The 12,991-nt window shown below is 47.4% G+C and overlaps 2 protein-coding genes across 6 annotated transcripts in view; both read left to right on the top strand.

The window, feature by feature from the left end:
* Positions 1-8,119, top strand: part of eda (ectodysplasin A) — a 47,108-nt gene extending 38,989 nt beyond the window's left edge. The window contains exons 6-8 of one of the 5 annotated variants that reach the window (XM_076987623.1): positions 1-19; positions 4,461-4,585; positions 5,128-8,119. The exon at positions 1-19 is cut by the window's left edge and continues 33 nt beyond it. In XM_076987623.1, the coding sequence (XP_076843738.1) occupies positions 1-19; positions 4,461-4,585; positions 5,128-5,388 (405 nt within the window). In that variant the 3' untranslated portion in view covers positions 5,389-8,119. Of the gene's footprint in view, positions 20-4,460; positions 4,592-5,127 lie in introns of all 5 variants that reach the window. The other 4 variants (XM_076987626.1, XM_076987625.1, XM_076987622.1 and 1 more) reach the window with 4 other exon arrangements.
* Positions 8,120-9,620: 1,501 nt separating this feature from the next.
* wnt11f2 (wnt 11, family member 2) lies at positions 9,621-12,632 on the top strand. Its single transcript, XM_076987647.1, has 5 exons — positions 9,621-10,078; positions 10,301-10,536; positions 10,954-11,231; positions 11,780-12,072; positions 12,186-12,632. Exons 1-5 carry the CDS (start codon positions 9,999-10,001, stop codon positions 12,358-12,360), a joined length of 1,062 nt encoding a protein of 353 aa, XP_076843762.1. The 5' UTR covers positions 9,621-9,998; the 3' UTR covers positions 12,361-12,632.
* Positions 12,633-12,991: the final 359 nt, after the last annotated feature.

Raw genomic sequence — 12,991 nt, 5'->3', positions numbered from 1 at the left:
ACCATTCAGGTGAAAGAAGGTAAGAGTTAAAACGTGCATGTCATCACAAACACACACACACACACGCGCGCACACACACACACACACACACACACACACATACCCTCACACAGACACTCACACAGGTAGTAACAGAAGCTGGTATGGAGTGTAGTGGTGTGCTTACGCAAAAATATAATACTCCAATTAGCTTGTGTTATCTCTCTGAGTACACTTGTCGCGTATCTTTGAGAGGTGACTGGTGTATCTGTGTGAGATCTCTCAGAAGAGTGTGTGAGTTTGTTGATCTGTGGGATCTTTGAGAGGTGACTAGTGTATCTGTGTGAGATCTCTCAGAAGAGTGTGTGAGTTTGTTGATCTATGGTATCTTTGAGAGGTGACTAGTGTATCTGTGTGAGATCTCTTAGAAGAGTGTGTGAGTTTGTTGATCTATGGTATCTTTGAGAGGTGACTGGTGTATCTGTGTGAGATCTCTCAGAAGAGTGTGTGAGTTTGTTGATCTATGGTATCTTTGAGAGGTGACTGGTGTATCTGTGTGAGATCTCTCAGAAGAGTGTGTGAGTTTGTTGATCTGTGGGATCTTTGAGAGGTGACTGGTGTATCTGTGTGGGATCTCTCAGAAGAGTGTGTGAGTTTGTTGATCTATGGTATCTTTGAGAGGTGACTGGTGTATCTGTGTGAGATCTCTCAGAAGAGTGTGTGAGTTTGTTGATCTATGGTATCTTTGAGAGGTGACTGGTGTATCTGTGAGATCTCTCAGAAGAGTGTGTGAGTTTGTTGATCTATGGTATCTTTGAGAGGTGACTGGTGTATCTGTGTGAGATCTCTCAGAAGAGTGTGTGAGTTTGTTGATCTATGGTATCTTTGAGAGGTGACTGGTGTATCTGTGTGAGATCTCTCAGAAGAGTGTGTGAGTTTGTTGATCTGTGGGATCTTTGAGAGGTGACTGGTGTATCTGTGTGGGATCTCTCAGAAGAGTGTGTGAGTTTGTTGATCTATGGTATCTTTGAGAGGTGACTGGTGTATCTGTGTGAGATCTCTCAGAAGAGTGTGTGAGTTTGTTGATCTATGGTATCTTTGAGAGGTGACTGGTGTATCTGTGAGATCTCTCAGAAGAGTGTGTGAGTTTGTTGATCTATGGTATCTTTGAGAGGTGACTGGTGTATCTGTGTGAGATCTCTCAGAAGAGTGTGTGAGTTTGTTGATCTATGGTATCTTTGAGAGGTGACTGGTGTATCTGTGTGAGATATCTCAGAAGAGTGTGTGAGTTTGTTGATCTGTGGTATCTTTGAGAGGTGACTGGTGTATCTGTGTGAGATCTCTCAGAAGAGTGTGTGAGTTTGTTGATCTGTGGTATCTTTGAGAGGTGACTGGTGTATCTGTGTGAGATCTCTCAGAAGAGTGTGTGAGTTTGTTGATCTGTGGGATCTTTGAGAGGTGACTGGTGTATCTGTGTGAGATCTCTCAGAAGAGTGTGTGAGTTTGTTGATCTATGGTATCTTTGAGAGGTGACTGGTGTATCTGTGTGGGATCTCTCAGAAGAGTGTGTGAGTTTGTTGATCTATGGTATCTTTGAGAGGGGACTGGTGTATCTGTGTGAGATCTCTCAGAAGAGTGTGTGAGTTTGTTGATCTGTGGGATCTTTGAGAGGTGACTGGTGTATCTGTGTGAGATCTCTCAGAAGAGTGTGTGAGTTTGTTGATCTATAGTATCTTTGAGAGGTGACTGGTGTATCTGTGTGAGATCTCTCAGAAGAGTGTGTGAGTTTGTTGATCTATGGTATCTTTGAGAGGTGACTGGTGTATCTGTGTGGGATCTCTCAGAAGAGTGTGTGAGTTTGTTGATCTATGGTATCTTTGAGAGGTGACTGGTGTATCTGTGTGAGATCTCTCAGAAGAGTGTGTGAGTTTGTTGATCTATGGTATCTTTGAGAGGTGACTGGTGTATCTGTGTGAGATCTCTCAGAAGAGTGTGTGAGTTTGTTGATCTGTGGGATCTTTGAGAGGTGACTGGTGTATCTGTGTGAGATCTCAGAAGAGTGTGTGAGTTTGTTGATCTATGGTATCTTTGAGAGGGGACTGGTGTATCTGTGTGAGATCTCTCAGAAGAGTGTGTGAGTTTGTTGATCTGTGGGATCTTTGAGAGGTGACTGGTGTATCTGTGTGAGATCTCTCAGAAGAGTGTGTGAGTTTGTTGATCTATGGTATCTTTGAGAGGTGACTGGTGTATCTGTGTGAGATCTCTCAGAAGAGTGTGTGAGTTTGTTGATCTGTGGGATCTTTGAGAGGTGACTGGTGTATCTGTGTGAGATCTCTCAGAAGAGTGTGTGAGTTTGTTGATCTATGGTATCTTTGAGAGGTGACTGGTGTATCTGTGTGAGATCTCTCAGAAGAGTGTGTGAGTTTGTTGATCTATGGTATCTTTGAGAGGTGACTGGTGTATCTGTGTGAGATCTCTCAGAAGAGTGTGTGAGTTTGTTGATCTGTGGGATCTGTGAGAGGTGACTAGTGTATCTGTGTGGGATTTCAGAAGAGTGTGTGAGTTTGTTGATCTATGGTATCTTTGAGAGGTGACTGGTGTATCTGTGTGGGATCTCAGAAGAGTGTGTGAGTTTGTTGATCTGTGGGATCTTTGAGAGGTGACTAGTGTATCTGTGTGGGATCTCAGAAGAGTGTGTGAGTTTGTTGATCTATGGTATCTTTGAGAGGTGACTGGTGTATCTGTGTGGGATCTCAGAAGAGTGTGTGAGTTTGTTGATCTGTGGGATCTTTGAGAGGTGACTAGTGTATCTGTGTGGGATCTCAGAAGAGTGTGTGAGTTTGTTGATCTATGGTATCTTATGGCGCATTTCCACTAGGGCCTGCTTGGCGCGGTACGGTTCGATTCGCGACGGTTTGTGAGTGTTTCCATTAGTACCAGTACCCTGTGAGCCGGCCCCTTTGGGTACTTTTTTCGTACCGACTCGCTCGAGGTTCTAACCGTTCCGAAGCGGTACAGTTCTGTGACGTGGAGGAACAGCATGACACTGATTGGCCAGGGAGTGTCGTCACAGGTTGCGTCAGGAGAGCGACTCCTCCGCTATGCTATGGACTCCTCAGCCATTTTTAAAACCCAAGGAGCGAAGTCTGTTCCCTGGTCAAACGCCGAGGTACAAACCTTTCTGTTAATAATCAGCGATCAAAAAATCCAGGGCGAACTGGACGGGGCCACTAGAAATGTAAAGGTTTTTAGCGAGGTTTGCGCGCTAATGGCCACTCATGGCTACCAGCGGTCCGTTCAGCAGTGCCGGTCGGTCCAAGCTAAAAAAGCTTAACGCGATTACCGGGCGGTGAAGGACCATAACGGACGCAGCGGAGCAAACCGCAAAGACTGGAAATGGTTCCAGCAAATGGATGTCATATACGGTCACCGGCCAGCCAGTAACGGAAGAGAAAACGTGCTGGACAATGTCGGTGCTGGAGGCCACGGAGAATGGTGAGTGTATTGTGATTTCACAGTTTTACTACTAGGCTCGTAAAAGATGTAATATGAACGTAATATGAACGCATCTATTGTAAACGCAGGAATTTAGAGCTGTGTTTGTAGTTAATGTTACCACCACAGTCACTACTGTACAATAGCTAGCTCTTAGCCTTGCTAGTTGCTAGTTAGCTGTAGCCATAGCAGCGATGACGTGCTACACATTTTGTGCAGTTACGCTATATTGTTGTTGCTTTCACGGGAATACTTGTGTTTAATATTTGTTATTTTTTACGTTCAAGATTCCCCTTCCACTGACGAGGCGAGCGGAGTTGGCGGAAAATGTTTCCTTCAACCGGGCTTTCCTTGGGGTGCTTGGCGAACTTATGAACACCATGCGAGACAGACGCCAGTAAAAGCACACAAAATGTTGCTTGTAGTACTATAAATATTTATTTCATATAAAGCTATACGTATATATTTGCTTTTTGCACTTTTTTAAAACTATAACTATATTATTTACATATGTTGTACTTTAAAAATCTATATTTCATAATAAAGTTTGATTTCATTTGATTGTATGACTGATGCTTTTTATGCAGGGTGTGTTCAGCCTGTTTGAGTAATACCAAATTATTATCAATAATTAGAGCAATCACATACAATAATGAAGATAAAGATAAATAAGATACAATAATGCTATGTGTTAAGGGGCGTCGACCGGTGTTGTGGTCGTATACAAATGATGTCACGACACTACAACCCGCGCGCCAACAGCGACTCCACCCACATTGGGGTGGTTCACCGTTGTAATGGAAACACAACGCGACCGTACCGTTCCGTTGCGAATCGACCCGTACCGAACCGTACCGCGCCAAGCAGGCCCTAGTGGAAATGCGCCATTAGAGAGGTGACTGGTGTATCTGTGTGGGATCTCAGAAGAGTGTGTGAGTTTGTTGATCTGTGGGATCTGTGAGAGGTGACTGGTGTATCTGTGTGAGATCTCTCAGAAGGCGTCCTGAAGAACTGGAGAATGATCTCTATGCACCAGCGCGTCTTCAAGATGCACTCACGCTCCGGACAGCTGGAGGTGCTGCTGGATGGGACATACTTCATCTATAGTCAGGTAGAAGTGAGTATAGTCCCCCCACACACACACACACACACACACACACACACACACACACACTACTTCATCTATAGTCAGGTAGAAGTGAGTATAGTCCCCCCCCCACACACACACACACACACTACTTCGTCTATAGTCAGGTAGAAGTGAGTATAGTCCCCACACACACACACACACACACACACACACACACAGAGAGAGACTAACGCACACACACACACACACACTACTTCATCTATAGTCAGGTAGAAGTGAGTATAGTATACACACACACAGAATACACAGACACACAAATACACACACACATTAACACTCATGCAAACACACTTCATCTATACACACAAATGTACAGATGAAACCAAACTGGCATATTCATATTCACTAAATATGATAAATATCATTATGGTAACCCTCTAATCTGCTCTCTTTATTGGTTGGTTTTTATGTCTTCTTTGGATGATTTGTGTGTGTGTGTGTGTGTGTGTGTGTGTGTGTGTGTGTGTGTGTGTGTGTGTGCGTGTGTGTGTGCGTGTGTGTAGGTGTACTATCTGAACTTCACAGACATCGCGAGCTACGAGGTGATGATCGATAAAGATCCGTTCCTGCGCTGCACCCGCAGCATCGAGACCGGCCAGCGCAAGTTCAACACCTGCTACACCGCCGGCGTGTGCTGGCTGAGGGCCAGACAGAAGATCTCCATCCGCATGGTGTATGAAGACACCTCCATCTCCATGAGCAACCACACCACCTTCCTCGGAAGCATCCGCCTCGGAGAGGGCCCGCCCGCTGGACACAGCTGAGCCAATCAGCTCACGGAGCACGCCTGCATGACGCCGCTGAGCCAATCAGCTCACGGAACACGCGCCCGCTTGATACGGCTTAGCCAATCAGCTCACAGGACACGCCCACTTGACTGCCATTGTGATATCAGCTCCCAGAATCACCCCGATGAACGTGTGAGCTAAAGCACTCCCTCGCACTGCTGTTTTATTACACCTGACCCAGTGACAAAAGTGCCAGATAAAATTCCAATATCCCTCCCCATTTTGACACGAGAGCGAGTGGGATTGATGTTTTAATTAGCCAGTCTTTTACAGTCTGTACGTAACTGCTTCTAGACGTCATCCACACTGCGTCAGACCCCACATACACTGCTGTGTGACATAGCTGACCAATCACAACGTGCGGTCCAAGCTACCCAGAACCACCTGTTTTTAAGGCTTGTGGTATGTGCTCAGACCAGCCTCTATCGGCCTCAGTAAAGGACGGAGAGGAGGCGGGGCCAGTGTAGGCCCTGCCCAACGGGGGGGACGGTTTCCCCAAACAAACACTGGTTCTGGTGTGGACCAGTGTGACCCAGCAGAGGAGTGTGGAGATGGGGACCAGTTCTACGAGACCACAGACTGTTACTGTAACACCTCATCAGCTCTATGCACACAACACACACACACACACACACACACACTGAACACAAACACACACACACATACACACACACACACACACACTCAACACACACACATATGCTTGGATTAAGTGTACGGGCCCACACACAGTGTAATACTGATAAAGGCACATATGTGTCTAGGGGAAAAGTATCACTTTTGTAATGTTCTGATGTACACACACACACAAACACACATTGGCTATACGTTTAGGAGAAATGCAGCTGTCTTGCACATCTGATCATGGTGCATGTTGCTTTGCAGTGTGTGTGTGTGTGTGTGTGTGTGTGTGTGTTTGTTGGAGGGTGTGACTTGACACTGTTTTGCCATCCTGTCATTTGCAAACATGAACACACACACACACACCTTCACACTCACTTGATGGGCCACCTCCTCACACACCCTTCTAGACTGTCTCGCTGCCCTTCCCTGACAACCTCCACCTGAGCTCAGGTGTGTCTGTGTTCTACACCACTGCTACCTGCCCCATGACCAGGTGGGGGCAGTACAGCCCTCTGGAGATCCAGCGTGTGTAGCGCCTTTGGCGTTCCTTCCACGTCCTCTCACCCCTGGGCCTGGGCGGGGCCTGGGCGGGGCCTGGGCGGGGCCTGGGCGGGGCTGTTTACCTGCCACAGGTGTGCTGTGCCTGGACCCGAGCCCAGCCGCCACACAGGCATGCAGTTTCATGGATCCTTTTTCAATAGTGGACACATTTCTGTCAGAACAGGGGACCGTGCGCGCACTACACCGGCGAGATGCTGCGTGGTGTGTAGTTCATTGTGATGTGGTTTGTGTGGTGTGTGTGGTGTGTAGTTCATTGTGATGTGGTGTGTAGTTCATTGTGATGTGGTGTGTAGTTCATTGTGATGTGGTTGTGATGTGGTTGTGTGGTGTGTAGTTCATTGTGATGTGGTTGTGTGTGGTTTGTGTGGTGTGTAGTTCATTGTGATGTGGTTGTGTGTGGTGTGTAGTTCATTGTGATGTGGTTGTGTGTGGTGTGTAGTTCATTGTAATGTGGTTGTATGGTGTGTGTGGTGTGTAGTTCATTGTGATGTGGTTGTGTGTGGTTTGTGTGGTGTGTAGTTCATTGTGATGTGGTTGTGTGTGGTGTGTAGTTCATTGTAATGTGGTTGTATGGTGTGTGTGGTGTGTAGTTCATTGTGATGTGGTTGTGTGTGGTTTGTGTGGTGTGTAGTTCATTGTGATGTGGTTGTGTGTGGTGTGTAGTTCATTGTGATGTGGTTGTGTGATGTGTAGTTCATTGTAATGTGGTTGTATGGTGTGTGTGGTGTGTAGTTCATTGTGATGTGGTTGTGTGGTTTGTGTGGTGTGTAGTTCATTGTGATGTGGTTGTGTGGTTTGTGTGGTGTGTAGTTCATTGTGATGTGGTTGTATGGTTTGTGTGGTGTGTAGTTCATTGTGATGTGGTTTATGTGGTGTGTAGTTCATTGTAATGTGGTTGTGTGTGGTTTGTGTGGTGTGTAGTTCATTGTGATGTGGTTGTGTGTGGTGTGTAGTTCATTGTGATGTGGTTGTGTGTGGTGTGTAGTTCATTGTAATGTGGTTGTGTGTGGTTTGCGTTGTCTGTAAATGCCCTATATTCTTACTGGAAATAATGTACATTTGTATACTACGCAAAAAATGTAAATATGTAGATAAATTACATTTGTTTTTTCCTTTTTTTGTAAATTTACCTAATTTTATATTAAAAATTTCTCATGTAGATGTGTTTGTAAAAGGTCATTTGGTTTTTATAATGTACAAATGTGTGCGCGCGCGCACCTGCGCGTGTTCATGTGAACTTCCAGGACAACAATGCCCTAAAGATACTCATGAGAGAGTGATGTACATTTTACAAAAGCTACATGTTCCGTTTATTTAGGGCTGAAAGGGAAGTGTGTATATTTATAGTGTTTATTACTCGAATACGGAGTTCACTGTCAACCCTGTGGAATCCCTGTGTGTGTTTCATCGCGGGTACGTGGGGTGCCGGGATGTTCTGTGGGCGGACATCGCCCTCTAGTGGTCAGACAATGAATACAGCGTTTTACAACCTGTCATGTCCTTTTACTGTAGCTGAACTGATCATATTTCCAAATCGTACACAATTTTACATTGCTAAAAATGAAATCAACTGCATAAAATACTCATTAAAGAGATATTTCAGATTAATATCATTTCCATCATAGTTCGCAACATCTATATCTGTACAACTGTAGAGATCTACTGTCACAGATGCAACTACAGACTGAGCATCACGGACACAACCGTAGAGATCTTGTACCTCAGACATAACCAACTATCTGTTACCACAGGCACAACTGTCCAGATCTACCACACCCGGTTTCTTCCACACACGCTCCTATGTTTGCTGAACGTGTCCAAGTGTCCTTTCCAAAAACACCACCCATCCCCTGGTGCACCACGCTGGGTCTCCACCCGTGGCCTGGTGGAGGTTCTTCAGCCCGGTGTGTTGATGACCAGGTGATCGGATTAGTTCAACTGTTTTTCTTTCCGTAAGTAAAATCCGCCTGGTTTGTTTAATCTAGAGGGATAATCCCGCTAATGCGCATCCTTCATCAAAATGAGTTTCTGGTTACTCCGTGAAATCCCATCACTCCAAAACGAGCCTGTTTGTCAAGTTGTTTTAAAAATCATCGTTTTCACTCCGGGCCTTTCATGCATGTCTGCAGACGTCCGTCTGCTTCACAAAAGACTGGAGCGCTTCACACGTCTGGGTCTGGTCCAATACGCACACTGAAATAACCAAGACAGGATCCGCCTCGTTATGCATTAACATCGTGTTGTGTATTGCCGCTCGGTCGGCCCACAGGTCAGAAACTTGTGAAATGTCGCACCTCATAGCTGGAGACCCAGATCCAGATCATCCAGATCATTATCAGGGCTCGCTGGTGTAGATCAGAACCATTTACGTTTTACATCAGTCGTAGTTAAGAACAGTTCTTATAACTATTACAGAACAGTTCTTAATTATTACAGATATCATTAATTGACCATTTATAGGTTTATAGAGCTACTGCGTGTGCACAAAAGCGGGCTGGTCCGGGATTTGCACCTGGGACCTCTAAGCGAGAATCACCCCGAGACCAACGAGCCGGCCCGGTCCACCTGAACCGCTTTATCGGTGTAAACCTTTTAGTCCTGATGGAGTTGCAGTGTGCGCTTTGAAATGTTTACGTGCACCACTGTATGCTAATGAGGACGACCAACACCGAACCGAGTGGTAAATAGCGAAGTGGTCCAGCTAGAAATGAGCTCCAGGTAGAATCTGCTGCACATTAAACCAGGAACATCAGAGCAGCTGGTTATTCAGAAATAAAACCGTTCAGTGCAACATGGATGTGGTCCCTGCAGACAAAGCGATGTTAATTAGGCAGAGCGACGAGAAATCCGGATTAGTTTGGGGGGGGACACAACAGAACTGATTATAATGCAAATCAGCACCTTGTTGAACCAGTTTCAAAAGAAATCTTCAAAGGGTTCGAGTCTGTTTCTGTTGGAAATGCGCCTAGCTGCAAAAGTGTGTGAGGTTGAAAACGCTCAACGTGTCCGGTCCATGTCTGCAGGGTCCGGTCCATGTCTGCAGTGTCCGGTCCATGTCTGCAGTGTCCGGTCCATGTCTGCAGTGTCCTGTGATGCGGCTACAGACGCACCTACATCACGTCTGCGTGCACACGTGAGCACACGTGCGTGGGGGAAACAGGTTCACCGACTCACGCAGATACCGACGTGTCCTCTCCGCGCGTGACACCGTGACCCGGCCTGTCGGGCCCCGTGAGCGGCACCAGGGGGCGGGACGTCCCGGGGGTATAAAGGTGTCCCCCCCAGCCAGGTTCAGCAGGGTCACTCCAGCGTTCGTGGAGGTTTGGCAGCGATAAAGTGACCGAGACGCGTTTGGACACGTTTGGACTACTGGAGCTGCAGCCCGCTGACGCACGAGCGCCATGAGACGCTGCACGGACCTGGTTGTGTTTTTATGGGTGTTTTTAACACACACCGGCACGTGCACGGGGATATACTGGCTGTAAGAGATTCACTGGTCTCATATTTCCTTTTTTTGTAAATTTTAGCGGTGAGAAATAGGATATTTTACTAGTCTCTTTGATGTGATTTGTTGATTTATTCCAAAAATCTACATGCAACAGCGTAGGTTTTCAGCAGGCTTATTCGGTGGCTTGAATGAATATGGATGAAATTGCGTTTGTCGGCTGAATATTGACCGTTTCTGTGTGTTTTTTTCCCGCAGCGGGTTGACGGTGAACGGCAGCGCGGTGAAGTGGGACCAGACCCAGCACTGCAAACTCCTGGACGAGCTCGTGCCCGCACAACAGCAGCTGTGCAAGCGGAACCTGGAGCTCATGCACAGCGTCGTGCACGCGGCCAGGCTGACCAAGGTCGCGTGCCAGAGCGCCTTCAGTGACATGCGCTGGAACTGCTCCAGCATCGAGCACGCGCCGCACTTCGCGCCCGATCTGCTTAAAGGTAAAGATGGAGGTGTGGATCTGAGACACGTTTTACCTTTAGTGAGCATGCAGTAATATGATACATGACCCATCTCTCTCTCTCTCTCTCTCTCTCTCTCATCTCTCCCTATCTCTCCCTATCTCTCTCTTTTTATCTCTCCCTATCTCTCTTCCTTTCTCTTTATCTCTCTCTCTCTCTCTCTCTCTCTCTCTCTCTCTCTCTCACTCTCTCTTTATCAATTCAATTGTGTGTATCTCTCTCTCTCTCTCTATCCCTCTCTCTATCTCTCCCTCTCTCTCTCCCTCTCTATCCCTCTCTCTCCCTCTCTCTCTCTCTCTCTCTCCCTCTCTCTCTTCCTCTCTCTTTATCTCTCTCTTTTTGTCTCTCTCTCTCTATTCCTCTCTTTATCTCTCCCTCCCTCTCTCTCTCCACCAGGTACTCGTGAGTCTGCGTTTGTGTTCTCTCTGTCCTCTGCCGTGTTGAGTCACTCTATCTCACGTGCGTGTGCGTCGGGTGAACTGCCCAGCTGTTCGTGCGCCCCCGCACCAGCCGAGCAGGCCGCCCCGGACTTCCGCTGGGGGGGCTGTGGCGATAACGTGCGTTACGGTCTTCAGATGGGCTCCGCCTTCTCCGATGCGGCGCTGAACGTCAGACGCCACGGCTCGCTGGCGCTTAAACTCATGCACCTGCACAACAACGAGGTGGGGAGACAGGTGAGCACACGGAGTCTACACTGACTATTAGAGCATGAACGGAGTGTGTGTGTGTGTGTTTTTGTGTGTGTGTGTGTGTGTGTGTGTGTGTTTGTTTGTGTGTGTGTGTGTGTGTGTTTGTTTGTGTGTGTGTGTTTGTTTGTGTGTGTGTGTGTGTTTTTGTTTGTGTGTAGTGTGTGTGTGTGTGTGTGTGTGTGTGTAGTGTGTGTGTGTGTGTGTTTGTGTGTGTTTTTGTTTGTGTGTGTAGTGTGTGTGTGTGTGTGTGTGTTTGTTTTGTTTTTGTTTGTGTGTGTTTTTGTTTGTGTGTGTGTGTGTGTTTGTTTGTGTGTGTAGTGTGTGTGTGTGTGTGTTTTTGTTTGTGTGTGTAGTGTGTGTGTGTGTGTGTTTGTTTTGTTTTTGTTTGTGTGTGTGTTTTTGTTTGTGTGTTTTTGTGTGTGTGTTTTTGTTTGTGTGTGTTTTTGTTTGTGTGTGTGTGTGTTTTTGTTTGTGTGTGTGTGTGTGTGTGTAGTGTGTGTGTGTGTGTTCCTGACGTCCTGCTGTGTTCCCAGGTCCTGCTGGACTCCGTGGAGACCAGGTGTAAGTGTCACGGTGTCTCGGGCTCCTGCTCCATCAGAACGTGCTGGAAGGCTCTGTTGGGCGTGGCCCACGTGTCCCAGCAGCTGAAGGTGCGCTACCTGGCCGCCACCAAGGTGGTTCCGAGGCAGGCCCACGGCCGCAGGGTCCTAGTGCCCCGGGAGATGGAGGTCCGGCCCGTGCTGGACACCGAGCTCGTCTACCTGGTGAGCTCACCTGACTACTGCACCTTCAACGCCAGGCACGGCTCACACGGCACCGTGGACAGGTACGCATGGCCCCGCCCACATAGCAGCCCCACCCCCTACAAACTCCTCCCCACACACACCTGTCCCTAACTAACTGTGTGTGTGTGTGTGTGTGTGTGTGTTCTCTCTGCAGGCAGTGCAATAAGACAGCCAGTGGGAGTGGCAGCTGTGGTTTGATGTGCTGTGGGCGGGGCTACAACACCTACAGGGAGCAGGTGGAGGAGAGATGCCACTGCAGATACCACTGGTGCTGCTACGTCACCTGTAAGAAGTGCCAGCGCAGCGTGGAGCGATACGTCTGCAAGTGACACGCCCACGGCACCTCGGCGATAAGCACTGTCTCCGCCCCCCTGCGTGCTGGTTGGCTGAGCTTGCGGAAGAGGCGGGGTTTTCGGGGCTTACAGGAATCACGCACCAAGGAGAGAAATCGGGGGGGCGTAAAATAAAGATTACTGCGTGATTAGACTTAACAATTGGGTGAGTGTGTGACAAAGGACCCCTGAGGCAGAGGGCAGGGGTGACCCGTCACAGTGCCTGACTGGAAGACCAGAACTTTCTTCACTCTGAGAATGCGGGGGAGGGAGAGATTTGTTATTCTTTTATTTATTTAACTGTTAATCCCACCCAGTTTTGTCATAACTTTTAAAATGTATTGTACATTTATTTGTAAAGTATGTATTTATTTTATATAAAATGAACTCTAAGAGAACTTTGAGTGATGTGTTTGTCTGTGTAATGTAGTTAATCTTGTGGTGGCCTTCTTCCTCCGGTGGTGATGGACACATCCTGAGACTCATTACACACACACAAACATCTCAGCTGTTTGTAGGTGCAGCACAGACACCTTCGCTCACCACTACTCGGGGAAGAGAGAGAGAGAGAGACAGAGAGAGAGAGACAGAGAGAGAGAGACAGAGAGAAGGGCTGTAAATCAGCTGG

Source organism: Brachyhypopomus gauderio, unplaced genomic scaffold (genome assembly GCF_052324685.1).
Source record: "Brachyhypopomus gauderio isolate BG-103 unplaced genomic scaffold, BGAUD_0.2 sc54, whole genome shotgun sequence".
Taxonomy (NCBI): domain Eukaryota; kingdom Metazoa; phylum Chordata; class Actinopteri; order Gymnotiformes; family Hypopomidae; genus Brachyhypopomus; species Brachyhypopomus gauderio.
Note: the sequence above shows the minus strand (reverse complement) of the source record. Positions and strands in the feature narration are given on the sequence as shown.

Bases quoted from the DNA above. Each gene is read 5' to 3' on its own strand.
- wnt11f2 (XM_076987647.1), top strand. From the start codon at position 9,999: ATGAGACGCTGCACGGACCTGGTTGTGTTTTTATGGGTGTTTTTAACA. The intron at 10,537-10,953 runs GTAAAGATGGAG...TCTCTCCACCAG, and splicing joins CGCGCCCGATCTGCTTAAAG to GTACTCGTGAGTCTGCGTTT. The intron at 12,073-12,185 runs GTACGCATGGCC...TTCTCTCTGCAG, and splicing joins TCACACGGCACCGTGGACAG to GCAGTGCAATAAGACAGCCA.